The sequence below is a fragment of the Rhinopithecus bieti genome, unplaced genomic scaffold (assembly GCF_001698545.2).
Source record: "Rhinopithecus bieti isolate Rb0 unplaced genomic scaffold, ASM169854v2 scaffold_5132, whole genome shotgun sequence".
Classification (NCBI taxonomy): domain Eukaryota; kingdom Metazoa; phylum Chordata; class Mammalia; order Primates; family Cercopithecidae; genus Rhinopithecus; species Rhinopithecus bieti.
Genome location: NW_016804791.1, coordinates 180,658 through 208,626, shown reverse-complemented (window position 1 = coordinate 208,626; position 27,969 = coordinate 180,658). Strand labels below are relative to the sequence as shown.

General features: G+C 35.9%; 1 protein-coding gene across 1 annotated transcript in view; it reads left to right on the top strand.

Annotated features, from left to right (window-relative positions):
• The first annotated feature begins 11 nt into the window (after positions 1 to 11).
• LOC108528544 (RAC-gamma serine/threonine-protein kinase-like) overlaps positions 12 to 27,969 on the top strand; it is a 200,622-nt gene continuing 172,664 nt past the window's right edge. The window contains exons 1-2 of the mRNA XM_017870381.1: positions 12 to 93; positions 11,022 to 11,179. Of these exons, the coding sequence (XP_017725870.1) occupies positions 11,134 to 11,179 (46 nt within the window). The 5' untranslated portion in view covers positions 12 to 93; positions 11,022 to 11,133. The remainder of the gene's footprint in view (positions 94 to 11,021; positions 11,180 to 27,969) is intronic.

Genomic DNA, 27,969 nt, shown 5'->3' with positions numbered 1-27,969 from the left:
CGCCCCCTCTCCTCCCCCCGCCCCCCCACGGCTCCATCCTCCGCCGCCGCCCGAGCAGCTGCGGGGCCGCCACCGCCGCCGCCGCCTTTGCAGGTAACAGCCACCGCCCCCCACCTCGCCCCCTCCCCGCCTGGCCTCCACTCCCTCCGGGCCCCGGGCCCCGGTCCTCCCTCCCTGCCTCCCTCAGGCGGGGATGGCGGCGGGGTGGGGTGAGGCGGGGCTTCTGGGTTGTCACCGCGCCGGGGCGTGGGCGGGGCTGGGTCACCGGAGGCTTCGGGCGTGGGTGTGGGTGTGGAGGCCGGGGATGCCCAGCGCGGTTGACACCGACACCCCAGCTTTCCGGGGAAGGTGGGGGGCGGCGGTGCGCAGCGGGCCGGGGGAGGGGTGTTCCCGGCCTAGCGGTACCGTCTGTGTCTGGGCTGCCCCGGCTCGGCGCCTCCAGTCTCTGCGCAACTCTCGCTCCTTCCCCTCTCCCCTCCCCGCCCGGGCCGCGCGGCGTGGGGAGGGGGCGCCCGCCTGGACCAGGGGCGGCGGCGAGGTTATATAACGCGTGGAGCGCCGGTGTCAGTGTGTTTGGGTTGGGGGGAGGGAGCCGTCTGCCGCGCGCCCTGGCGCTGAGGCTGTCTGCGCGTGGGGTGGGGTGAAGGCGAGGATGCACAGGCGTCCCTGGGGTCTCCTTCCTTTCCCCACCCTTCCCCGCCACTGTCGCGCAGGAAAAGACGGCACCGGTGGGGTGGGGTGTGTGTGTGTGTGTGGGAGCTGGGTAACGTGCTTCTCTGTGTTTTTAATAGTAGTGGGGTTTTGATCCGCTTGGGAGTTGTGTGCTAAGAATAGAAATGTGCGGAAGATGCTGGGTTTGGCTGATCCAGTGATGCTGTCGCTGCTGGCGGCGGCGGCAGAGCTGGCTGCAAGTAAACAAACCAGCCTCTTCCTTGTCCACCTCCTCCGGCGCATCGGTCTGCATCAGCCATGATGCCGGTGGGGCCCTTCAGAGCCCAAAGTTGAAGTCTAGCTGGTTGCTGTGTTGACCCTGACGCCGAGGCGGGGTCGCCCCTTGTTTGGGATTTCCCGGGAATCTGTAGTTAGCCTAGAGATAAAGAATCTCGTTGGGGCCAGGTTTTTCCAATACCGGTATTTACTGTTTATGTTCTGAAAGCAGAGGAAATGCTTACCCATAAGTCAAAGCTGGGATGCTCACATTTCTTCCATCAAAATAATGTTGTTATGAAAATAAAACCAACTCATTTCACCAGTGTGGCATTTTGGTTGAAAGCCTCGTAGTTTGCAATTGATGAAGTTTCCAAATAGAAAGTCAACAGTGAAACCTATGTATCTGTATTGGGTAATTTCTAGCTCTAATAAAATGTTCACACTTTGATTTTAGTTGAGGCTGAAGATATAATGGCTTTTTGTAGTTAATACATTGACAGTTGTCTCAAGTCAACAGTTTAGACGTGTTCCATATTTGGTAAAGCATGGTCGTATATATCTTTTAGTACTATAAATCACTAGGCAACCACTGGGTTTTGTCAGAGGTTGAAACTGACAAATAAGTGAAACTCATTGGTTTAGCTTATATATTTACTTAGGAAACCGAAGGTGGAAGAGTCTAATAAAGATGGTGTAGGAAATGAAGACTAGTCTTCAGAACTCGAGTATCACTTGCAAAATATGTATAAACGAATACAAACATTCCAGGAGGTGGTTGTCTAAAATATGAAAATATTTTATAATTAAAATAGCAACTTACTACTAAATTACTAGTTTTCCAAGGTTTATGATTTAATGCACAATCACTTTTGCAAGATATATATCCGGACTGTAATTGTTTTCGTACATTATCTTGACTTGGAAAGTTTACCAAGGAGATTGTACTTGAAAGTTTACAGGGAGATAGTACTTGAAGATCTTTTTGTTTTCCTTACTGGGGTTGACCCCAATATCTCTGATTGGCTTGAGGTTCCAATTTTAAAGTGAGGGAGGACAAATATTACATGAATGAGACAATGTTGAAATTTAGATGAATGTAGGGTTTTAGTTTCCAGATGTGTGTTTGTATTGTGGATTTGCAGCATATTTTCTTAGCATTTTAAAAATAGTCCAAAGTAATCCTGCAAAATTATGAAATTATTATTTGTATTCATTTGGTTTTCTTTCCATAATTATTACTTGAATGAATTGTTTTCCAATTTAAAATTAATTTTTGGCTTGATAATCTTGACATTGACTCTAAGTTGTATATATCATAGTACTTTTAAGGTTCTGCTTTGGACTTTTTAAAAATTTTAAAGATGTAAAATATTTTAAATAAGATATTTAACAAACACTGGAGTGTGAACTGTGCTGGTTTAATTAAAAACTTTTAATATTTACATTTCATTCAGAAAATCGCTGTCAGAAGGAATTTGTTTTCAGAATCATTGCAAATCTAAATAAACGTGTTGATTAAACTTACTAGGGAACAAATGAACTTAGGGTAGAGTCTTGTGGAAAGGAAGGACTTATTTTTTAAACTGTAGCTTTTGATGTAAACATGTGAGAAATTTTCTCATAAAAATTCAGTGGAAATTTCCAGCTGTCTGGGTTTCTTTAAAATGAGGAACCTGTTTTACAAATTTATATTGTGGAAGTTTAGCTTTTACTTAAACTTTGTGTATTTTCGTGAAAAGATAGCCATGCTTTTGTTACTACATCTTTTAGTTCAAGAATTTGTCCTTGGGAAGATAAGGCAATCACTGTTAACCACTGTTAATTGGATGTTTAGCATGATTTGATAGGAGCTTGTTTTTATAGTGTGATTAAGTTTTAAAGTGTTGAAAAATTTAAGACTATCTTAGATTTGAGCAACAAAATGCAAGAACTGCAAAACCATTTTCATTTTGTTTTGAGCAAATCAGTCTTGTAATCTGACTTGCATTTTTATTTTTAAGTTAATATGCATTAATAATACACACAATTTTTGTTAGAAGGTTTGTGTTCCTCCAGATTTCAGCGTCTGCGTCAGTATTTTAAATCCTGGTCACACAGCATACCTTCTTTTGGAAAGATAGTCCTGAATCTTCTGACAACAAATACTTTGTCCTGATCTTTTACATGTGATAGGATTAGATTCAGTTTAGAGTTATTGCTAACCAATGCCTGGTGAGCAGTTGCCATGTGCCAGGCACTGTGATATGTGCTTTACCTGTATTCATTTAATCTTTCAAACAACCCCTGCTACGCTTTTGAAAGTGATTTTCACGTAAGAAAACTTATTGTGGCATTCTAAAATACCTGTTATTTAAACTTTCCTAATTCTGCAACACTTTTAGTATTTTTCTTGTTTTTTTTCCTATTATTAGACTTAACAGTGACAATTCTAAATTTGCATAATTTGGTACAATAATTTCCATAGTATCAAGTTAATAAAGTGTATTGACTGGCCCATTAACATCCTCTTTCGTTTGTTTAAAATGCCAAATTAGATACCTCAAATGTTTACATACTTTATTATAGCATCATAGTCTTTCATCAAATTAGATGTAAACTCATTTTCTTTGCCAAGTAATCCTTGAATACTAATGGGTAGATAAAATTAATATATGCTTCTTGACTTGTTGATGTGTTTTTTTAGTTCTGTTTCTTTTCATTACCCTATCACCAACTACAGATATTTCTCATTTCTAAATATTATGAGGGGAAAGTAAAAGATTTACTAGAAGAAAACACTAGAATTTCAAATGAGAATTCTTCTTCCCTATATTAGATAATTCCTATATATCTGGATGAATTTAAAAAATTTATAATTAGGGAAATTGCCAAGACAGATTTTAGGAGGATTTTACATGTATATTGGAATCTATATTAGATAAGAAAGCCTCTGACTATATTTGGGGGACTAAAAGATGGGAGGGGAAGGAGGATAGTATTTTTCCAATAATGGAGCTTAGCCCAAATTTTGTCTTAGTTGAAATGCTGTTTGAATGTTTTATCTTCTAATTATAAAACTTTTGAGGACATGAACTATGTATGTATAATCACGTCTTTCACTTATGATGCCATCTATATATGACGTAGATACTCCGCAGATTTTAACTTGCAGAGTCATAAATATTAGCTCTGGAAGAGCTATAAAGCTATTCCGAGTTCATCTAATGCTACACTTTTATTTTTATGGCTCAGGAAACTGAGGCACAGATAATTAAAGTGACCTTATACAGCATCACTCTGGGTGGGGCAGAGACCGAAGTTTCTTGGTCTTTCTGGTGCTCTTCCTAATGCACCATTGTGATGAACCTTGTTATAGGATTCCATACCTATTGATTAGCTCAGTTTAATCTGGGGGTAAATTCTGTCAAGCTGATTCTTGGTATTTAATGGACCACATATCAATTGCATTTTATATGTATGTATGGATTTTAAAAAATTTATAATTAGTCTCCCAAGACAAATTTTAAAATTGTTTTATATGTATATTAGAAAAATATGACCAACTGTGCAACCAAATTCTTTTTTTTTTTTGAGACAGGTTCTCACTGTGCTGTGTCACCCAGGCACGGTCACCACTCAGCACAGCCTAGATTTCCTGGGTTCAGATGATCCTCCCACCTCAACCTCCTGAGTAGCTGGGACTGCAGGTGCTTGCCACCACTTCCAGCTAATTTTTGTATTTTTGGTAGAGATGGGGTTTTGCCATGTTGCCCAGGCTGGTTGTGAACTCCTGGGCTCAAGTGATCTGCCCACCTCAGTCTCCCAAAGTGCTAGGATTACAGACGTGTGCCACCATGCCTGGCCACCTGAAGTTCTTTTAGTGGCAGTCCCCAACCTGTTTGTGGTATTATAGATGCCTTTACATAGAGGCAGCCTCCACTTTACATGAGAAATGGAGGGAATAATTTATCAATAGCTTGTTCAGTGATTTAGGTGAAACAGGAATCTAATAAGCATTTTTCTATTAGTTTCAAATTAAAATATTAAGTATATCACGCAGTACAAGTTGCTTTTTTATTTTTAATAATCGTGTTGATTGAAATGGCACTCAGATGCCCTAAACAGGAGTAGGGAAACGGCCAGGAAAATGCTTCATGTTTTGTAGAAATGTTTTAAAGTTAATAAAATCGATTTTTCAGAATTGGCAGTTTGGAAGAACTGATATGTTGTTTGAAAGTTGGAAATTTTGCCTATTCAGGTATTTTGCCATATTCTGAACCTCAGGGATATTATCTATAGAAAGAGCTTTAAGAAAATCCCACAAAGTGCTCTTTAGAAAAGATACCCAAAGTATATTGTTTATGTGGCTCACTTTCTGTATATGATATGTTTTTTTTTTTAACAGGATAACAACTCTGAAAATAGGGACAGACTGCCTTGGAATTATTTGAAGTACAGAGCAAATTACCTTGAATTTCCTTTACATTTCAGAATGTTTCTTGTCCCTCAGATCCTTCTAAAAGTTTGATATAGCCCTATGTATTTATTATGGTATATATTAGTTTCACTTACTTCTTGAAATCAGAAAATACCATAGAATTATATTGTGGTTACCCTTGACCATCATTTGTTTTTCAAGCTAGCAACATTCTGTTGTATTTGAACTTCAGATGTCCATTACTAATTCAGTTTGGCTGTCATACATAAATAATATTAAAAAATTGTAGGAAGCAAATATATTCCACATAGTATTAATTACAAAGAGTTTAGAGAAAGTTGTATTATTGAATTGTATTCTGGCTTTTAACTTAGAAATTCACTTATAGGAAATTATTAACCTATGAATTTGTCCTTATTCGTAAAAAAAAGAGTTGGGAGCCTTTTAACTTTATGTAAACCTACTTTTAGTCTTCTGTTATTTCATTTGTGATGCCTTAGTTATATTTAATTTTTAATTTATTTAAAATGTTTTGCTTTTGGACTTTTGAAAATCTGATACAGAAAAAATGTTCAGAACTATTTGCAAATATTAATTACATGTTTTTGAGAGTTCATATTGTGTTACTTGGTAGAAAACATAGCAAATTGATGGAAGACTTGCAGGTAGTCCCTCCTTTTATTGCTAACTTGTTGTAACTAGGGGAAGTAATGTTACTGGTTGGTCACAGGTTCAAAATTGTGGCTGTAATAGCTACAGCACAGATTTGTTTTTTAGAGTCAAATGAATTGATATATGTGAAAGCTCTTTGATAAGTTACAAGTTTGGACAAGATTTTTAAAGAAACCAGTTAGTTTTTCTTACCAACCTGTAATAGTCCTTGTCATGGAGTAGACAATCAATACATAATTTATTGACTGAATAAGTATATGTATGTTACATATTTTTTTGAGTTAATATTTTCGAAAGATATTTGAAGAAATTTACTTTTTGCTTAAAATTGAATGGCTGGTAACTACAAGCAAACGTGTCTTTTACAAATTCTTAAAAGTATCATTAAAAAAATATGCCATTCTTTCCCATTTTTCTTCCCATAATTGATCATTTTGGTTAGCTTAATGCTATAATATTTATCGATACATTGATAATATATCGATATGTATTTATAGTATTGGTGGTGGTTTTGTTTGAAGTTGAAACTTGATCTCAACAAAAATGGTGAAAAGCTATCAGGAAAAAAAGGATATGTTTATTGTGTTCTAGTCCTTGTAATTAATGGAGGTCTATAGGAAACATACCTTAAGGATAGGGCAGAGTATTATAATTTTAATTATAATTTATATATAGGTGCTTCTTTAATGTTTAAATTCAGTTTCATTTCTAAGATGGCTTAAGACCATTCTCTCTACTGATTTATATTTGTTTGCATAGACTGTTCTTTGTTAGTTATCTAAGGCGGCATCTTCATCATTCATCCACTCATTCATTTATTCCGTATTTGCCAGCATTGGGTAAGTGCTAGGCAGTGTCAGATTGCTTTACTAAATTATAATGTGATTGAATGAAGTAAAATATGCAAAATGTTTTGTAAATTATAAAATGACATTCAAATGCTATTACTATTATCAAACTCTCAAGCAGTCAGTTCTGAATGAAGATACCTTTTGTGTAACTGTTTTAGGAGTAAAATCTAAATGGAATCTGTCAAGAATTTTGTGTGAAACTTTATAAGAATGGGAAAAATTAGCAATGAAATGTTTAATGCAATAAGCTTAAAAGAAAAATAAACCCAATTTTGTTATAGTTTGTTGGATGGAACACACTTGTAGAACAGTTAGGAATATAGAAGGAGGTGAACTTTTGTCTGCCCTAGGAAACACGACAAAGTTCCAGCTTGTCTTGTGGATTAGTGTTTTTAGTTAATATGGAATACTGAATGGGACAGTGTATATGCTGTTGTGCAGGAGTGTTGCCGCTATAGGAAAATTAAAGAACATGGTTTGCTGCTTACTAGTCAATAGAACTGTTTATTTCTAACTTACCATAATTCCAGAGTAGTGTACCTGTGACATCTTTTAAGTTATTTTCAAAGAATGTATCATTTTAGCCAGTAAAGACCCAGGGACAATTTTTAAAGCTGAAAATTATGGGTAATATTTGATAATAGTTTTAAGTGAAAATGGGTAAAGCCATTCTATAATGTATGCTTGGGTTCACTGCCTCTGATGAAGATTATAAATTCTGTCCTGTTGATTTAACATACATTTTCACAGTTTAATCTTATACATATGAGCACTGATAAAAACATTTATCTGAAACACTAATTTTTAGAAACAGTTTCGTTACAAAACAAAATTCATTGATTTTTGGGTTGGTCTGGATATTTCAGTGTCCTGTTTAATACTGAAGAAGTAATGTGAGTGGAAAGAGCATGTGCCTGATTGTCTGGTCCTGGTTGGCCATTTGGTGACTGTTTCATTTTGGGCAAGTTACTTCATCTGTCTTGGTCTCTGTTTCTTCAACTATAAAATGAGGGTCGCTCCAGCTTTAACATTCTGATAATAAAATGTTCACTTCGAAATACAGAATCAATTTTGTAAATTTTTTTTAGTGTTCTTTAAAAAGATACCATAATACAAGCCATTTTGATAGGAAATTATGTATTTTATATATGTTTATTGGCTATATATTATTTTTTGTTATTACTAATTATTACCCTGATCTCTCTCTCATTTCCACTCTAAGAATAGTAAGATCTGAATTGTTTTTTACTCATATGATATAGTTGTATAGTAAAAAACCAGGAATGGCCTTAATAGATGTTGAGCCCCTTGCTACAAGTATTACCAAAGAGAAGGGCTACAGTGCAGCTCTTCTAGAGATATCATGCACCAGTGTGTGCTGGCATTTGACTTATAATTCTTTATGCAGTGTAAGTAGTTAACCCTTTCAGTTATGTAGCTCTATATTATGTAGGCAGTTGGCCATGTTGGATTCTTTAGGATGTTACATCACATTAAAATGATGTTTAGATTCTTTATTGAAGGTTTTTTGGCTTTTTTTTTTTTTAACGTGTGTGGTGAAATAAGTCTTATTATGTGGCCATTTTCTATGACAGTAATAAATTTAGGCTTTGCTGAGATAAAGTTATACATATTGCTTTTAGAACCTTTAATATGCCAATAGTGACGTTTCAAGAGAATATGATTTGTGGAATTTCCCACTTACTAGCCCACAGGATTTCTCTTTTTCATCTTTATTTTCATTATTTTTCTAGAATTTCTCTAATTTAGTATTCTGTCAAACAAATGTATTTTGGGAAAATACTGCCATATTCTAATATCCCCCCCCTTTTTTTTTTTAAAGAGACAGGGTCTTGCTCTATTGCCCAGGCTGGAGTGTGGTGGTGCAGTCATAGCTCACTGCAGCCTTAAACTTCTGGGCTCAAGTGATTTCTCCCACCTCAGCCTCCCCAGCAGCGGGGACTGCAGGTGCGTGCCTTGATGCCCAGCTCATTTTAAATTTTTCTTTTTTTTTTTTTTGTATGGACATAGTCTCACTTTGTTGCCCAGGTTTGCCTTGAACTCCTGGATGTAAGTAATCCTCCTGCCTTGGCCTCCCAAAGTGCTGGGATTACAAGCTAATATCCCTTTTTGACTCTCTACAGCAACAGACTCATGGTGATTTTGAGGAGTCTCAGCCTTACCTATAGGTTCTGCCTGTGACCTCATAATACGTGAGGCCGGTGGTCTTGCTTTCAGCTACATAGCTTTTGTCAGTTTATTTAGTCAGGCTATATAGAGAATGTTTAGTCTTGATTCCTGACTGCTAAATGGTTAGGCTCCACACTTAATTTGCATTGAAGAAAGACCTGTAATCTAATTTAGCACTAGATTGGGAGTCTAACACTGAACTGAACTGCTGTATATCATTTGTCACAACCCAAGTTGAGAGAGTATGTTTGTGTAGTCCATCTATCCATTTTTCTAGTTATCTAAAATTTGTGCATATGATTCTTGACCACATAACACTGGTGTACCTGGACCACATTTTTTGGTCCCCTTTGGTGCAAATGGATTTACTAGTGTTACGTTGGCATTTTCCTTTTTAGTTTGAGAGCGACAATAAGCAGTGACCCTGTAAAACTCATTGGTGTATATGGGAGGATGTTTTTGAGGACTTTCCTGCATACATCTTATGAAGAAGACCTGTGGGATAAATTTGATTTTGTCCCAGGAAAAGTTGTATTTCTTCTGAGGAACTTTTCCTTTTTTAAAACATTTGTGTAGCGTGGACAATATAGGGGACCCTATCTCTACAAAATTTTTTAAAACAATTAGCCAGGCATGGTGATGCCTGCCTGTAGTTCAGCTACTCAGGAGGCTGAGGTGGGAGGATTGCTGGAGCCCCAGTGGAGGCTGCAGTGAGCTATGATTGTGCCACTGTACTCTAGCCTGGATGATGGGGGGAAATCCCATCTCAAAAAAATTTTTTTTTGGATACTGTAAATAGGAAAACCTGTTGTATTATTTGCATTGTCTTCCCAAGAACTCCATGCCAGATTTGTGACTTATCTTTCCCCAATATGTATGCCTTTACTCTGACTTCTTTTTATCTTAAGGCAATGTAGTTTTGGAATGCAGGCTCCGGAGTCAGATAGCCTGGCTTCAGATCTTGGCTCCACAATTACTAGGTGTGTTGAAATGGAGCAAGTTGCTTTATCTGTGTGAGCCTCAGTTTCCTTATCTGTGAAATGGAGTTAATAGTATCATCATAAGGTTATCAAGATCACATAAGAGTAATAGATGTAAGCACCTGTAATGGTTCTTGGCACATCTTGAATACTCAATATTTTTTTCTACTTTCATATTCCCTTTGTTTCACTTTACTTTATAAGTACATAGTATGAAATCAATTATTTTTTAATCTCCCTAAAATATTTCTTGGAACAGGCAGAGTAAGAATACATAAATGATGATTGAGCATTTTGTATCAATTAAAGTATTCACGACCAGGTGTGGTGGCTCACGCCTGTAATACCAGCATTTTGGGAGGCTGAGGTGGGTGGATCCTGAGGTCAGGAGTTTGAGACTAGCCTGGCCAATATGGTGAAACCCCATTTCTACTAAAAATACAAAAATTAGCCAGGTGTTGTGGCACACACCTATAGTCCCAGCTGCTTAGGAGGCTGAGGCAGAAGAATCGCTTGAACCTGGGAGGTGGAGGTTGCAGTGAGCAGATATTGTGCCACTGCACTCCAGCCTGGGACAGAGTAAGACTCCGTTTCAAAAAAAAAAAAAAAAAAAAAAAAACAACAACAAGAAGTATTCACAATTAGGGCTATTAACTTTTATTCTCTTCCCTCTTTACCCCAAATACACATCACCAAACAAATTTTCTATATTATTTGGGTAGGCGTGACTGGTTTTCTTAAGACTTTTGTTGCACCCTCGTAGGTTAAAAGTTTCACTATCATTTGAAATTGGTCACAAGACTAGGGAAGTGCATTCATTATAGAACTATTTAACAAATAAGTTCCCCAGTTTGAAGAGCTAGACTTTTATGTGAGGTCAGGCCAGTTGAAGACATTTACAAAGAATTAGTTGTTTGTTATTGCTCTGTGAGTTGCAAGAATGGAAAAAAAAGAAATTCTTTCTTCAATACTTCCTTCCAGGCTGAGTCATCACTAGAGAGTGGGAAGGGCAGCAGCAGCAGAGAATCCAAACCCTAAAGCTGATATCACAAAGTACCATTTCTCCAAGTTGGGGGCTCAGAGGGGAGTCATCATGAGCGATGTTACCATTGTGAAAGAAGGTTGGGTTCAGAAGAGGGGTAAGTGCTCCATAAACCAAAAATACTACGGTTGGTAAGAGTGCCAGCAGTGAGTGACGTCTTAGAAGTTGATCTTTTTTCTGATGCTGTTAACCTATGACATGCTATGTCTAGTAAGAGAGAAATGATATGTTTAACATGTGTGTTAGGAATTTGCTTGTTATTAAGGGATTTCTTTGTAATTCTTGATTTTGAACATTTATAATCTAGTTAAGTTAGGTTTGAGTTTCTGGTATGTTGTGTGTATGCATGTTACAGAAGGTATTGTATTTTTCTGTGGTGTCTACAGGTTCTATAATCTGGAGAGATACCTTTAGAATCATTTAATATATGTAAAAGTACTATCCTGTATGCATTTAATCACATGTAAATAAGAGAATTAAGCCAGTTTGAATGGCTGTATGGGAGTGGCTTAAAGTAGAAAAGGGGAAAGGATTCACCCACAAATTCATGGATTAATCCCATAAATTAGGTAAGTAAAGTCCTGACGTAAAAGGCCAAACGAGGACAAGGATTTTGTGTGTGTGTATGTTTATGTTTAATTTCATATTTTTATTTTTCATTATCTAGGTTTAGTATACCTTGTTTACTCCTACTTTAGATAAATAACTTAAGCACATTATTATTTTTTATTATTAAAGGAAGAACCCTTCTATGTAAAGCTTGGTTTATCATCTGTGAGATCACCTGCTTATGTGGTCAATGTATTTATTAGAAATTTAGAGTTTACATTAGTTGCTAGGCAACTACTGTTTACCCACATGGCCAAGTTGAGTAGGATGAGGACTGTTCCATTCTCAGAACTTTTTAGTTCCTGTATATCTACTGCATGGTTAAAAGTTCCCTCCTAAATATTGATTTTAATATTCTTTGATGGTCTGTAGTAAATACCTATGCTGAAAAGCTGTTGTCATAGTTAAATGTGATTATGAATTATTTTTTAAATGAACCTTATTGAGTTGTAACTTCTGTAATAAAATTAAGCAATGTAAAGTTATAATTTGATCAGTTTTGCCGGATATATACAGTAGTGTAACAAACACTCTGATCGTGATATAGTGGTTATTTTCATTACCCCAAGAAGTTCTTTGTTCTCCCTTTGCAGCCCAGTCCTCATCCCTTAACCCTGGCAACTACTTTATCTGCTGTTACTATAATTGCTTTTCTAGAATTTCATATAAATGGACTCATGCAATACATAGTTATTTTGTGGCTGATTTCTTTTACATAGCATAATACTTTTAATATTCATCCATGTCTTGTATATCATTAGTTTTTTTTTTATGGTTGAGTAGTAGTTATGGTCTGGATATATCACAGTTTATCTGTTAATCACTTGTGGACATTTGGGCTGCTTCTAGCTTTTGGTTAGTATGAATAGAGTCTGGACATTTGAGTTCATGTCTTTGTGTACTGTGTTTTCATTTATCTTGGGTAATAACCTAGGAATGATATTGCTGGGTCATATGGTAAGTGTATTTTTAACTTTATAAGAAGTATATGTTTAACAAACTGCCCAGCTGTTTTCCGATGTGCCTGACCATTTGTATTGTCAAGTGTAATTTCTTTCAATGTCATTCTCCTGTTATAAATTAGGAAAGCATTTTCAGATTTTAGTGCTCTGTAAAGGCTTTTCTGGTTTACTTTTTAATCATATTTATATTATTTTCCTACCTTTTTTGGAGGGGATGGCAAATCACTTGAACCTTTTGAGTTTTACTTATCTCTAAAATCTGCTTTCACAAGATTGTTTTGAGGGTTAAATGAGATAATGGATGTGGATGTATTCTGACAGTTCTAACAGTGTAAGCTGTTGCTATCTCCACATGTTTATCAAGGATTTAGGATGATTCTTGAGTCTCTTTAATTAATTATATCTTTGAAATACCATAATAGAAAGTATTTAGTCCATGGATTATGGAAAAAAAATGAATAAGAATTTCCCATCATTTTTCCTGTAGTAATCAGGAAAAGGGGTTCTAATAATGTGTATGTGTTTATTTTGAGATGAATAGTTGCATAAACATAAGAATTTGATTAATACACAAAGGTATAAAATGAAAAATAAAAATCTACTTCCTATCTGTTCTACCTCCTTTGTCAGAGATAATAATTTTAGAATGATTTTTTCCTATTTTTAATCTTACCATTATGCCAATTTTAATATAGTAAACTTTAACCTTCAGTAACCTAATATCTCCCCATTGTGAAAAATAGAAGGATTTAACTTTTAATACTGATTCTACCATCTTCCTTTTATTTATTTTTTGGTTGCCTTTATGATTAAACTTACAGCTGTTTGACAGTTAACTTTAGAGTGTTCAGACATTGTCTCTAAACTTGTCACTTCATAATTTGTAAAAAAAAAATTAGCTTTCCTCCTTATCTTTCTGTTGAATTCCTCACATTCCCTTTCTGGTTTGTCAACTATAACATTTGTTTTATATGTCAAGATTTATAAGTTATACTTGCTGATTCTGAAAAGCAGTTAAAATATTACATTATATAAATAATACGGTTAAACAAAGTGGTATGATGAGATTCTTAGAGAGCAAATGGATTTATTTTATTTTATTTTACTTTAAGTTCTGGGATACATGTGCAGAATGTGCAGGTTTACCACATAGGTATACATGTGCCATTTGCTGCACCTATCAACCTATCACCTAGGTTTTCAGCCCCCCATGCATTAGGTATTTGTCCTAATGCGCTCCCTTACCTTGCCCCCCACCCCCGACAGGCCCTGGTGTGTGATGTTCCCCTCCTTGTGTCCATGTGTTCTCATTGGAGAACAAATGAATTTCTTACACTCTTTTTGTACTCCAGAGCTGCCATACTTTAATTTGGTTTCTAGTTTGGACTGTGGCTATTTTTCCTGGATTTTCTTTATTTTTATTTTATTTTTTTTGAGACAGAGTCTCGTTTTGTCGCCCAGGCTGGAATGCAGTGGGGTGATCTCGGCTCACTGCAAACTCCACCTCCTGGGTTCAAGTGATTCTCCTGCCTCAGCCTCCCAAGTAGCTGGGATTACAGGCACCTGCCACCATGCCTGGCTAATTTTTTGTATTTTCAGTAGAGACGAGGTTTCACTGAGTTAGCCAGGATGGTCTCGATTTCCTGACCTCGTGATCTGCCTGCCTTGGCCTCCCAAAGTGCTGGGATTACAGGCGTGAGCCACTGCACCAGGTCCTTTTTCTGTATTTTCTGTGTTTTTTGTTTTTTTTTTTAAGATGGAGTCTTGCTGTGTCACCCAGGCTGGAGTGCATTGGTGCAATCTCAGCTCACATCCTGTATTTTCTAATTGCCACATTTGCCTTCTGTTGGTAGAAGAGTTCATGCCTTCATTATGTCACCTGGTTGTCCAGCTTTTTAATTGTTCTGTTTGTTGAAATTCTAGTATGAAGTTACTTCTTTTTGGATATGATGCTCATCTAACATCATGCTATTTGATTTAATTCTTGGACAAATTCTATACTTTCTTAGATCTTACATCTTTCCATTTTCGATTTGTTTTACCATTCTCTAGAGTACTTCCTGAAGTAACTTTTTCGGGAGGAATGTGTGTGGGTGCTTGTCAATATAATGTTTGAAAATGTCTTTTTCACTTTCACACCTGATACATACATTGGCTGGATACAGAATTCAAGTTTAAAATAATTCTTTAGAATTTTGAAGGTTGCATTCATTCTGCTCCCTTTTAGTAATCAGTTTTACTGATAAGGGATTTGATGCTAATATGAACCATTTCTTTGTATGTAACTTGATTTTATTCTCTAGAAGCTTTTTGTGTTGATGACTCCTCCTTGGAATTATAAAATTTAAGGAGGATGAGTTACAATTCTTTTAAAATTGTTATTTATTTTGAAATTAAAATTTATTTTTTTAGAGATAGTCTTGCTGTGTTGCCCAGACTGGATTTGAACCCCTGTACGCAAGATCCTCCTGCCTCAGCCTCTCCGAGGTAGGACTACAGGCTGTAGTCCTTTTTATATTCATCCTGTAAATGTTGGTGAACCCTTTGAATATGAAAGTTTAGGTTTTTCTTCCATTCTGGGAAATCTTCTATAATTCTTTGATTACTTCTTTCCTTGTATCTTTTCTGTTTTATTTTCTGGAGCTTCGGTATAATTTTCTTTCATTTTCCATGTCTTTTCCTTTTCTCTCTCTCTTTTTTTAAATGGGAGATTTCCTTTACTTTTTCTTCCAGCCCTTTACTGATTTGTTTATTTCAGCTGTTACTTTATATTTCTGGGAACTTTTTCTAGTTCATAGTTATCTGCTTTTATCTTATAGATGTAAGCTTTAATATTGGGATACTACATAGATTTCACATTTTTTTCTCCTCTTTGAATAACTTTTCAATTTGTTACAGTTCTCTTTTGGGTGGTGTTTTCTTCACATGTCTGGTAATCTGTTTGCCTGTACATTTATGAAAAGTACTAGATTCACTAGTAGTACCCTCTATTTTTTTATTTTTCCCTGTATTTATAACAAGTTAGATTCACTGAATGAGGATTTGTGATGGTAGTAATTAACCGTACTCTTGAAAGCATTCATTGAAATACTAGAGGAAACTAAATTTGACATTTTTTTCCTCCACTATTTTTAATTTATTCCTTTAGAGATTTTCAGTATTATTTTAACAATAATTTTGTATTTTAGTCAGTTAAACTTGATTATATAGTTCATTGTAATTTGGCTGAATTTTGGTTCAAAGAATTTCTTTCAGAATAGCATTTTTATTTCCTGCTAATTTATCCTGGGCAGAATATTATCACTTGAACTTTGGTGTACTCATCTGAAAATAAATGTGATAAGATATGCCTTCTTTACTTCACAGTGTGGTTTTAAGCTTTATGAGATAATGTGCATAGAGGAGTGTTTTAAAATTATGTGCTCAATAAAAGATATTGATATAGGCCAGGCGCGGTGGCTCATGCCTGTAATCCCAGCACTTTGGGAGGCCGAGGTGGGCGGATCACCAGGTCGGGAGATCGAGACCATTCTGGCTAACGCGGTGAAACCCTGTCTCTGCTAAAAATACAGAAAAATTAGCTGGGCATGGTGGTGGGCGCCTGTAGTCCCAGCTACTGGGGAGGCTGAGGCAGGAGAATGGCGGGAACCCAGGAGGCGGAGCTTGCAGTGAGCCGAGATTGTGCCGCTGCACTCCAGCCTGGGGGACAGAGCAAGATTCTGTCTCCAAAAAAAAAAAAAAAAATTGATGTAATAAAGTTATACTATAGTTATTACTTTGAATATTAGTCTTTTTTTCTTGACTATATTTATGCATCAATTCTTGTTATCTCCTTTCCAGATATAATCTGATTTGTACTTTTAATGTGAATAAGTTGCTTTTCAGTAAGTATCTTCTTAGAAAATAAAAAAACGGGCTGAATGGTAAATATTCATTATTATGTAGGGTAAATGCTTTCCTAACCTTGGTTATTAGTGATATATTAATAGTGAAATCCTTTTTTTTACACTTTTCTGGACAGTGGAAAATGATAAGTACTAATTGAGATAACACATGACCATAGTATTGTTAGTGTTATAAATGGCAGTAAAAGAAACATCATGGAGCAAACATCAAGTAAAGTATTGTCTGTGTTTTCCTCCTTGATGGATCCAGGACAGTTCCTTACAACTTAGTTGCACATCAACATAGGAGGCGTCTGTGTGTATATTAAATACTTATCAAATTATCTTGCTCAAAGACGAGCCTGTACGTATGTTCTAGTGACTCTAAATCTCTAAATTCGATTTCAGCACTTCTCTTAATTTTTTCCCTTATAGCTAGTGGTAATATTTGCTATGAAGGTGTTAAGTGTATTAATAAAGTAGGAAATTTAACCAGTTTTAAAGGTCTAAATTATAGAATTAAATAAATTGCAATGGTATTAATTAAGGGCTTATTATAATTTATTAACTTTCATTTGCTTAATAAAACTTTCATAGAAACCTAAGTAGTCTTTTATAAATGTGGAAAGCTAGTTTCTTGATAATAAGTTAAAATATAACATAACTAGTCAATTCATAATGTTACTGTTTTGAGATTGGCATAAATCTAAGAGGTGGTTTTTGTCATTAAAAGCATTTTGATGAAAATGCTGCATGCAAGTGTTATTTTATTCTACTTTTTGTATTAGTATCTAACAGATTGAACTTTCATATTGTATTCTCTATGTATAACCAGTTTTGGCTTTCAAATAACTTTTTCCCTTAGTTTTCCTTGTACTGACTTTGTCCTTTGAATAATATTTTTCCTATATTCCATGAAATGGTTTCTTTAGATGAACTACAGTGTTGGTATCTGGTAATTCCAGGGTAAAAATTTTATGTCTGTGAGTTGTCTCACAAGATAGCTTAATTCCACTGCACAAAATATACTTCAGCAACATAAAGATTGTGAGCTTGGTTATGTGATTGTTGTTATCTAGTCAAATTTAACAAGTTGTTACAGAAAGCAAAATTTACATTTTTGAGTGTTTATCTAAATCCAGGGGCCTTTTCTTCTCCTTTATTTTGTACATGCATGTGTTTTTTTTGTTTGTTTTTATTCACAAAATGACTTTAGAAATAAATTATAAAATGATTAGTAGAAAGAAAATGACAGTGTGATTTCCTGTTTACTACCCAGCAGCAAGCTTTTTCCATAGAGAGTAAAGAGCTGTGGTAGTGACTGTGTAAACCACATGGTACATTAGAGAAGCTCACTTTGACTGTTGAGGATATACATAGAGAGTAAACATAAGAAAATTAAATTTATTTTCTAATGGTATTGAAACTCTGAGATTTAACTAATGTGTTTACAATACTGTGAAATTAGCTTTTCTTAGAGTTTCAATATATTATTTTTGAAAGTTTCAACCAATAGAATCACATGGAACAAACCGTCAAATAAGCTTTCATATACATTTTAGAGTTTATATAGAATTGTAAAGTTGCTGTTAACACACTCACTTGCTCCTCAATCAACAATCAAGTTTTATGTATTGATTTTGTAAGTTGAAGTCTCATGAAATTCACTTATTAAAGTTAAAGATTTTCTACATAGATGGTCAAGTTATCTGTAGACATCCACAGTTCTGCTTTTTCCTTTCCAATCTTTATGCCTCTAATTTCTTTTTCTAATCATATTTCATTGGATAGGACCTCTAGTACATTGTTGAATAAAAGTGGTAAGAGTGGATATTTTGTTTTATTGCTCATGTTATTGGGAAAGCATTTATTTTACCACTTAAGTGTCACATTAGCTGTTCCTTTTCTATTGCTGCCCTTTATCAGGTTGAAAAAATTCTTTACTATTCCTAGTTCGGATAGTTTTTATCATGAGTGGGTGGTCAGTTTTTCTAAAGATTTTACTGCTTCTATTGAAATGGTCATTTGATTTTTTCCCTTTTATTCTGTTAATATGGTACTTACTTTCATTTCGTTGCTGGAATAAATTCCATTTGGTCATGATGTATTTAAAAAATATATTACCAATTTGGACTTACATTTTGCTAAGGGTTTTTTGCATTTACAAGAGTATTGATCTGTAAATTTCTTTTCAGTTTTGATGTAATGGTTATGCTGGATTCATATAATAGGTTGGGAAGCACTTGTTTCTCATAAGGTGGATTGTATTTTTTCTTCAGTGTTTGACAAAATGTATCAGTGAAGCCATGTGGGTTGGAGCTTTCTTTGTGGGAAGATTTTTGATAATAAATGAGATTTCTTTAGATACAAGGTTATCCATATTTTCTATTTCCTCTTGTGTCATTTTGGCAAATTGTACTTTTAAGGATTTCCTTTTCATCCAAGATGTTCCTCTAAGTTACTGGGTGTAAAGGTTTTAATATTCCCTTATCCTTATTTTTATTTTTTTAGTAGAGCAAAGATTTGCTCCATTGCCCAGGCTGACCTTGACGTCCCTGGCACAAGTGATCCTCCCACGTTGGCCTCCCAGAGTGCTGGGATTACAGGTTCCCTTATCTTTTGAATGTCTGTAGGATCTTAGTGATATCTCCTTATTAAATCCTGATATTGGTAAATTATGTACTTGCTCTCTTTTTTCCTTTGATAATCTTGCTAGGAGTTTATGCATTTTATGAAACTTTTTTTTTTTTTTTGAGATGGAGTCTCGCTCTGTCACCAAGCTGGAGTGCAGTGGCGCAATCTCAGCTCACTTCAACCTCAGCCTCCTGGATTCAAGCCGATTCTCCTGCCTCAGCCTCCTGCGTAGCTGGGATTTACAGGCATGCGCCACTATGCCCGGCTAATTTTCCCTTTTTAGTAGAGACAGGGTTTCTCCATTTTGGTCAGGCTGGTCTTGAACTCCTGACCACAGGTGATCCACCCACCTCGGCCTCCCAAAGTGCTGGGATTACAGGCGTGAGCCACTGCGTCTGGCCAACTTTTTAATGATTTTTAAAAATGATCCATTATGTGGTCTATCATTTGGTCTTTTATTTTTTGGGGGTATAGTGTTATAAATATCTAGTCCAGATGATTGGTAATGGGTCATAGTCTTCTATGTTTTTACTGACTGGTTTTTTTTTTTCTCTCTAGTTCTGTCACTTAGTGTTATAGTCTCCAACTATGATTGTGAAATGTATTCATTTCTCTCTTTAGTCTACGTTTTACATTTTATATATTTGGAAGCTCTATTATTATTGTTTGAAGCTCCTTTATTGTTGTTATATCTTCTTGATGTATTGCTGCTTTTATCCTTACGAAATGTTCACCTTTTTCTCAAGTGATACTCTATCTTGGAATTCAGTTTGTGTGCTATTAATATAATCACTCCTGATTTTTTATGATTAGTGTTTGCATCTTATATCTTTTCAAATATCCTATTATATTTAGTCTTTGTTTTGTATTTAAATTGTTTATCTCATAGACAACATATGTTTAGGTGTTGCCTTTTTTAAAAAATCTGATTTGACAATCTTTAGCTTTTAAATGGGAATTTTAGGACAGTCATATTTAATGTAATTATTGATATGATTGAGTTTTCTGTTTGTGTCATGTGTTCTTTGTATCTTTTTCCTATTTTTTTGCCTTTGTTAGGATTTAGTATCTTTTCAGTATCCTATTTTATCTCCCCTATTGGCTTGTTATTTATGTGTCTTATTTTAAAGCAATTTAAAAATTTATAGTTAATGTTATTGTTGGTGTGGTTGAACTTAGGCGTATTGTTATTTTTTAAAAAAATTCCTCTGTTCATACTTTCTTGTCTTCTTTTGAGTTAATTGAATATTTTTCAGTATATTCCACTAACAGTATGCATTTTCAACAGGAGTGGTAACTCTCCTATAGGGCAATCATTGGTTCTTGGAAGAGGGTACAGAATATCCTTTTATACTACAATTATTTGTGGCTCTCCAATCACATTGTATAAACAGATATATCTGTGGTATTAACATTTCTTGGTGGGGAACAGAATGATTTAGAGGGAGTTTTCTAAAGAGGCTCCTTAGGTGAGCCAAGGAAAAAGCTTTGATAAACAATTCTGTTGTCATTTTAGCTTGCATTGCTTTTTTAGATATGGTTCTAAGGTAGTGGAATACAGAATACATGTGCAGGTTTGTTATATGGGTAAATTACATGTTGTAAGGGTTTGGTGTACAGATTATTTCGTCATTCAGGTAATAAGCATAGTACCCTATAGGTAGTTTTAAGATCCTTACTTGTCTCCCACCCTCTACCCTCAAAATACATCCTTAGTGTGTACTCTCTAAAGAACAACCAGGGTGATTTTGGTCCCCAGAGGACATTTGGCAATATCTGGAGATGCGGGGGGGGTGGGTTTGCGGGGGTGGGATTGCTACTGGCTAGAGGCCAGATATGCTGCTGAATGTTCTATAATGGATGGAACAGTATCCAACGACAAAAAATTTTCCAGTTCAAAATGTTAGTAGTGCTAAGGTTTAGGAACTCTGTTCTTGATATTACAATATTCATTCTTAATTTATTACAGTCTGTATAGGGTTAGTATTTTACTGCTCCATATAAAATATAAGACTCTTGCAATACTATGTTTATATTTGCCCCCACTTTTGAGAGTGCCTTGTGCTGTTGTTCTCCTGTATAGTATATCAACATGTTATAAACTCTGTGTTATAATGTTACATATTTTTTGCTTTATTCATACGTCTTTTGAAGAAGAGCAGGAAAAGTATGGTCTTTCACACTTAATATACCTATTTGCAGTTAAAAAGTTTTTTTCCTGTAGATTTCATTTTCTGTCTGATATTTTTTTTTCACCTGAAAAACTTTTCCTTAGCATTTTTTTTAAACTTTTAGTTTCCAGAATACACGATGGGTTATATGTTATATGGGTAAATTGAGTGTTGAAGGGGTTTGGTATACTGATTATTTCATCATCCAGGTGATAAGCATAGTACCCTATAGATAATTTTAAGATCCTCACTCTTCTCTCACCCTCCACCCTCAAAATACACCCTCAGTGTATATTCTCTAAAGGACAGTGTGTACTCAAATGTGTACTCAGTGTGTACTCAAAACAATGAGTATACATTGTCCATGTATACTCAGTGTTTAGCTCCCATTTACAAGTGAGAACATGTAGTATTTGGTTTTCTGCTCCTTCATTAATTTGCTTAGGTAATAGCCTCCAGCTCCATCCATGTTGCTGCAAAGGACATGGTCTCATTCTTTTTTATGGCTGTGTAATATTCCATGGTGTGTATGTACCACATTTTCATCTACTGTTGATGGGCATTTAGGTTGATTCTGTGTCTTTTCTGTTGTCAATAGTGCTGTGATGAACATATGTGTACATGTGTCTTTATGATACATGTATGATTTATATTCCTTTGGTCATATTTTTGATAAAGGAATTGCTGGGTCAAATGGCAGTTCTGTTTTAAGTTCTTTGAGAAATTGCCGAACTGCTTTCCACAGCAGCTGAACTAATTTACATTCCCACCCGCTATCAAATTAGAATCCTATATACAATTTTAAAAATCCTTCAAAAATGAAGATGAGCTCAGCCAGAGGGGCTCAAATTAGAATCCACACTATCAAATTGGAATCCTATATACAATTTAAAAAATCATGTATGTGTCTGGCTAATTTTTTAAATTATTTTTTATGGAGATGGAGTCTCAATATCTTGTCCAGACTGGTCTCAAACTCCTGGCCCCAAGCGATCCTCCCACCTTTTCCTCCTAAAGTGTTAGGATTGTAGGTGTGAGCCACTGTGGTTGGGCTCATCTTCATTTTTGAAGGACTTTTTAAATTGTATATAGAATTCTAATTTGATAATTATTTTTTTTCATCATTTTAAAGATGTCGTTTCATTTTCTTCTGGCTGCCATTGTTTCTGATGAAAAGTCACCTGTTGTTATTTTGACTTACTGTTTCTTTATATAGTCATGTGCCATTGATATGATTAGGCTTTGTGTCGCCACCCAAATCTCATCTTAAAAATTGTAATCCCTACGTGTCAAGGGAGAGATCAGGTGGAGGTAATTGAATCATGGGGTTGGTTTCTCCCATGCTGTTCTCGTGATACTGACTTGAGTTCTTATGAGATATGATGGTTTTATAAGGGGTTCTTCCCCTTTCACTCGGCACTTCTCCCTTCTGCCGCCTTGTGGAGAAGGTGCTTTCTTCCCCTTCACCTTCTGCCATGATTGTAAGTTTCCTGAGGCCTCCCTAAGCATGCTGAACTGTGAGTCAATTAAACTTCTTTCCTTTGTTAATTACTCAGTCTCCGGCAGGTTTTTTTTTTTAAATGTAGAGTCTTGCTCTATCACCCAGGCTGAAGTGCAGTGGTGCCATCTTGGCTCACTGCAACCTCTGCCTTTCAGGTTCAAGCAATTCTCCTGCCTCAGCCTCCCAAGTAGCTGGGACTACAGGTGTGTACCACTGTGCCTGGCTAATTTTTGTATTTTCATTAGCGATGGGGTTTCACCATGTTGGCCAGGATGGTCTCAAACTCCCGACCTCAGGTGATCCGCCCGCCTCAGCCTCCCAAAGTGCTGGGTTTACAGGTGTGAGCCACTGGCCCCAGCCTCGGCCAGTTCTTCATAGCAGTATGAAAATGAACTAATATAGCCATATAATGATGTTTTGGTCCATAACAGATTGCTAATGACGGTGGTCCCATGAGATTATAATACCCTATTTTTACTGTACCTTTTCTATGTTTAGATATGTTTAGATACACTAATACTTACCATTATGTTACAGTTGCCTACAGTATTGAGTACAGTAACATGCTGTACTGAGATCTCCCTCTCACTTTCCAGCTATTTTGGCAGCTCTGAACTCCGTCTCTTCAAACTAGTAAGACTGTGGCTTTCTGAATTCTAGCCATTCCACTCTAGTTCCAAGGAATGGGAGAGCGCCTTGAGCAAAAAGCTGTATCAGTGCGAATCTCATTTGGAACTCCCTTCTTTATAGTCAGTTTCCTTTGATTTCTGCTTGCTTTTGCAGCTTTTCTACTGCCTTCAAATTGTCATTCTTTGTATTTTATACAGTTTATAATTTTATATGTAGGAGGGTTAGTCTGATACAAGTTACCATACTACTGCTGGAAGTGAAATTTTGCTAGGTATGTGTTTTGATGTATAGATATACACATTTATTTAAGCTTCATGATTCACATACTGTTGTATTCCAATTTAATGCTTAAATTATGAGGAGAAGAAGTTTATGAGAAGTAGGAATGCAGGTTATAAAAATATATCAAATTATGAGGACTACAAGTTATAAGGAGTATGAAACCAATAGTTTAAACCAACTGAGTTCAAATCACTTACCTAGAAAGATAGCTTTTTCTTAAGCTCATATGTAGAATTTCAAGCTAGAAGAGACTTTAAAAGTTATCTAGCCTTTTTTTTTTTTTTTTTTTTTAATAGAGATGAGTCTTTTTATGTTGCTCAGGCTGGTCTCAGACTCCTGGCCTTCAGAAGTCCTCATGCCTCGGCCTCGCAAAATGTTGGGATTACAGGCAGGAGCCACTGTTGGTGGCCGCTGTAGTCTTACATCCATTCATTTGACAGATTTCAAACCTGAGGCCGTATTTCAAGGTAGGTATAGAGCCAGGACTAGTTACCTGAGATTTCTTTATTGCTGATCTTAGGTACTTCGTATTTTGTTTCTTTCTTGACATTTAGAAATAGATTGGATTTCTTCAAAAAATATTTTGTATCTTGTTGGGGAGGGGCTCAGAAGTTTTGGGTGGAAAGATTTAAAATCCTCTGAGTAAGGAAAAGGGGGAGTATCTTCCACCTTGTGGAATCCTCGTACTGTTTCAGTAATATTGTTCAGTGCTCTGCTTCCCAGTGGAGAATGCAGAGAAGCTGTACCTCTTGAACGTGTGTTTTCTCTCTTTGAGTAAGTGTTTCCGTAGTTACTATATCCTTTGACATAGAGAAACTTTCCTTAGTTTGTGTTGGCATTTTATAATCAGTCACATTACCTTTTGATGTGTGATAGCCCTGCACCTACCACCAATTTTCTGTTTTTGGTTATGCTAGTTTTTCTGCTTGGCATGTTTTTTCCCCTCTGTCTTTTTAAGTGAAAATCTCCTATGTCCTTCAGAGCCAAATTATTTACCCAGATCATGGTCTTACAAAATTAGAATGATTTCTTTTGTCTGTATAATATTGCAACAATTTCCTGTCTTGACCTCCTTATGACTTTTTATTGCCTTGTTATTGCATAGATCTGTTATTTCTCCTTTCTGTTGTAAACTCCTTGACAGCACTGTGTCTAATACAACTTTATATTTTATACAGTTTATACTTTTCTTTCTGAAATACAGTTCATTATCTTGAGCACAGTAGTCTCTTAATCAGTATGTGATGCAAGAATGGGGAAGAAAATAACAATTCTAGAAGTTCAGATACCAGTATGCCACAGATATTAGGGCAAGGAACTAGAATTGGGACAGCTGAGGCAAGGTAGGAAACACAGACTAGATCACAGTTATGAAAGCAGCCTAATGTTCAGGAGAGGATTTTGGTACGGGCAGCACTGGAATTCTAGAACCATGTTGTATATTTGTCAAGTTTTTGTGTGTAGCAAAACAGAACTGACAGGGTAGGAATTGGTAGATTTGACTGAATGGTTATTCCTGACAAAGATGGTGGGCTGTACCCTGATTGTCCCAGAATGGACTAGTAAATAAGGTGTCTAAATTAGGTAAGTAGAATAAAAGATTGGGAATATTGTAGTGTTTATAGTTTGGAAGAGTAATGCATATTTTAAGGGTAATTTTTGCTTTACTCTTAGAACTGTAAAGTACCTCTGATTTCATGAAACTGAACTTTCTAAGCCTATAAGAAGAATCTTTTCTACTATGTTTCTAATGGACCACTTAGATATTGTGGGCAACTAAAGTTGCACTGTATCTGTTCCATTATTTAATAGCTCTGAGCACTGGTGATCTTTGTTTGCTCTCCTGAGCAGTATTAAAACAAGTTGTTTTCCATTTTACAGGCCTTCGGATTTTTTGAGATTGCTATCATGTCTTCCCTAAAATCTCTTTTTCTAAGCAAAGTGTTCTCAATTCTTTATTATGTTTATTATTATAAGACAGAGTTTGCAGCCCTCTCATACATAGTACAGTTTGTCCCCCAGTATCCATGGGTGGTTGGGTCCAGGACTTCCTGGAGATACCAAAATCTGCCAATGCTCAAATCCCTTAACATAAAATAGTGTAGTATTTACCTACAACCTGCACACACCCTCCTGTATGCTTTAAATCATCTTTAAATTACTTACAATACCTAATCCACTGTAAATGCTATGTAAAGATTCTATGTAAGTAGTTGTTACACTGTACTGTTTAGGGAATAATGGCAAGAAAAAAAGTCTGTAGGTGTTCAGTACAGATGATTTCTTTTTCCTGAATATTTTTGATCTGTGGTTGGTTGAATCCACAGATGGGGAACCCACAGATGTGGAGGGCTGACTGTATTGGTGTCTTACTGTGGAAATAGCTCAGTTTGTCAATGTTTCTCTTACAGTGTAGTGCCCAGAAGTGAATGTGTTACTGCAGATGTGGTCGGTGCAGGGAAAAAGCGCAGTGAGACTGTTAGCCTCTTCTCATAGTCTGTCACTGTAGGAGACTTCAGTGCAGTTAAAGGCTGCAGCCACTTTTTTTCAGTTTTACTCATTAAGGGAACTTTTATTATATTTTGATTATATAAATCATTTACAAAGTCAGTTTATTGTCCAGACACTGCCAGTTTACATTCCTAGCACTAATATGTGAAGGTTTCTACTTTCTTATACCGTAGCCATTGCTGGGTGTTACTCTTTCTAGTTTTTGCCATTATATTGCTGTTTTATTTTACATTTCTTTGTTACTGAGGTTTAACGTTGCTTAAATGAATGATGATTATTCTTGTTCTTTAAGTTTTAAATATGAGTCCTATCCTTAAACAGGTTTATAAATTTTATGTTCTTATTTATTTGTTAGAGCTTTTTGTGTATTGAGAATACCTTTATTTGATTAATCTTTTTTGTTGTGAATACTTTTCTAGTTTGAATATAACTTTTAATATTATAGTATATTTTTGCCTTGTAGAATTTTTTAGTTGTTAAGTAGTTTAATATGTCACACTTTTCCCACTCAAGGAGACCATTGAGGTCATACTTACAAACTCTTCACCTTTTTCCTTTGAGCATCATTATGATGAAAACATTTTGTATTATCTAAGTAATGTGTTCTCCTTTAAAAGAGCCAAGCAGTAAATATATAGGGTATGGTGTAATTCCTTTACTTCCACATTCTTTCTCAGAAATAACCACTGCCAAGTATGTCATGCCAATATAAAGCTAAAATTTTTAAAAAGTACTTAAGAACTAGAAGAAAATGCCAAACTATAGGTAGTATTACCCCTTGTCAAGAGATTCGGATTGAAGAGATTAGGCAGGGACAGGAAGGGGAATAATTAAGGAAATGAGACTTTCACACTTTATTCGGCATAAACGTTGCATCTTTGTGTTTTGCCTCACATTACATAAATGATACTGTAATCACTATGTCTTAGAGATTTATCCATGCCATTGGAACCTGGAACTCGAAAAAGAAAAAAGTGACTAGTTTGACTTAACCTGCTCTTAGTGAATCTATTCTTACTTCTTGTCCATCTACAATTTCAAAGTACATCTGATGCTTGAAACAGCACGGGAGTTAGGGGCACAGACAACCTGCACAGTCAAAAATGCGCATATCACTTTTGACTCCCTCACAGCTTCACTACTAATAGGTTACTGTTGACTGGAAGCCTCACTGATAACATAGTCTGTTAACACACATTTTATATGTTTTATGTGTAATGTACTGTTTCTTTACAGTGAGGTAAGAGAAAAAATGTTATTAAGAAAATGTATTTATGTTTCATCAAGGGGAAGTGGATCTCTTCATCCTTGATGTCTTCAAGTCAAGTAGGCTGAGTAGGAAGAGAAAGGGTTGATATTGCTATCTCAGGAGTGGCTGAGGCAGAAGCAAATCCAGGTACAAGTGGAGTCATTCAGTTAAACCCATGTTATTAAGGGTCAGCGGTACCTATATATGTCATTTGAGTGTAATGGTTAAGAGGATGGGACTGAATTTCAAATCCTGGCTTTGCCATTTATTAGTGTCTGTGGGCAAAGTCCTTCATCTGTCTTAAATTTCTCATCTGTAAAATGGAGATGATGAAAGTGCCTACTTTATATAGGTATAAGAATCAAAGCTCATAATGTGCGATTAGCTCTTATCTAACTGCATGGTACATATTAAATAGTAAATAATTTTTTTTTTTTTTTTTTTTTTTTTTTTT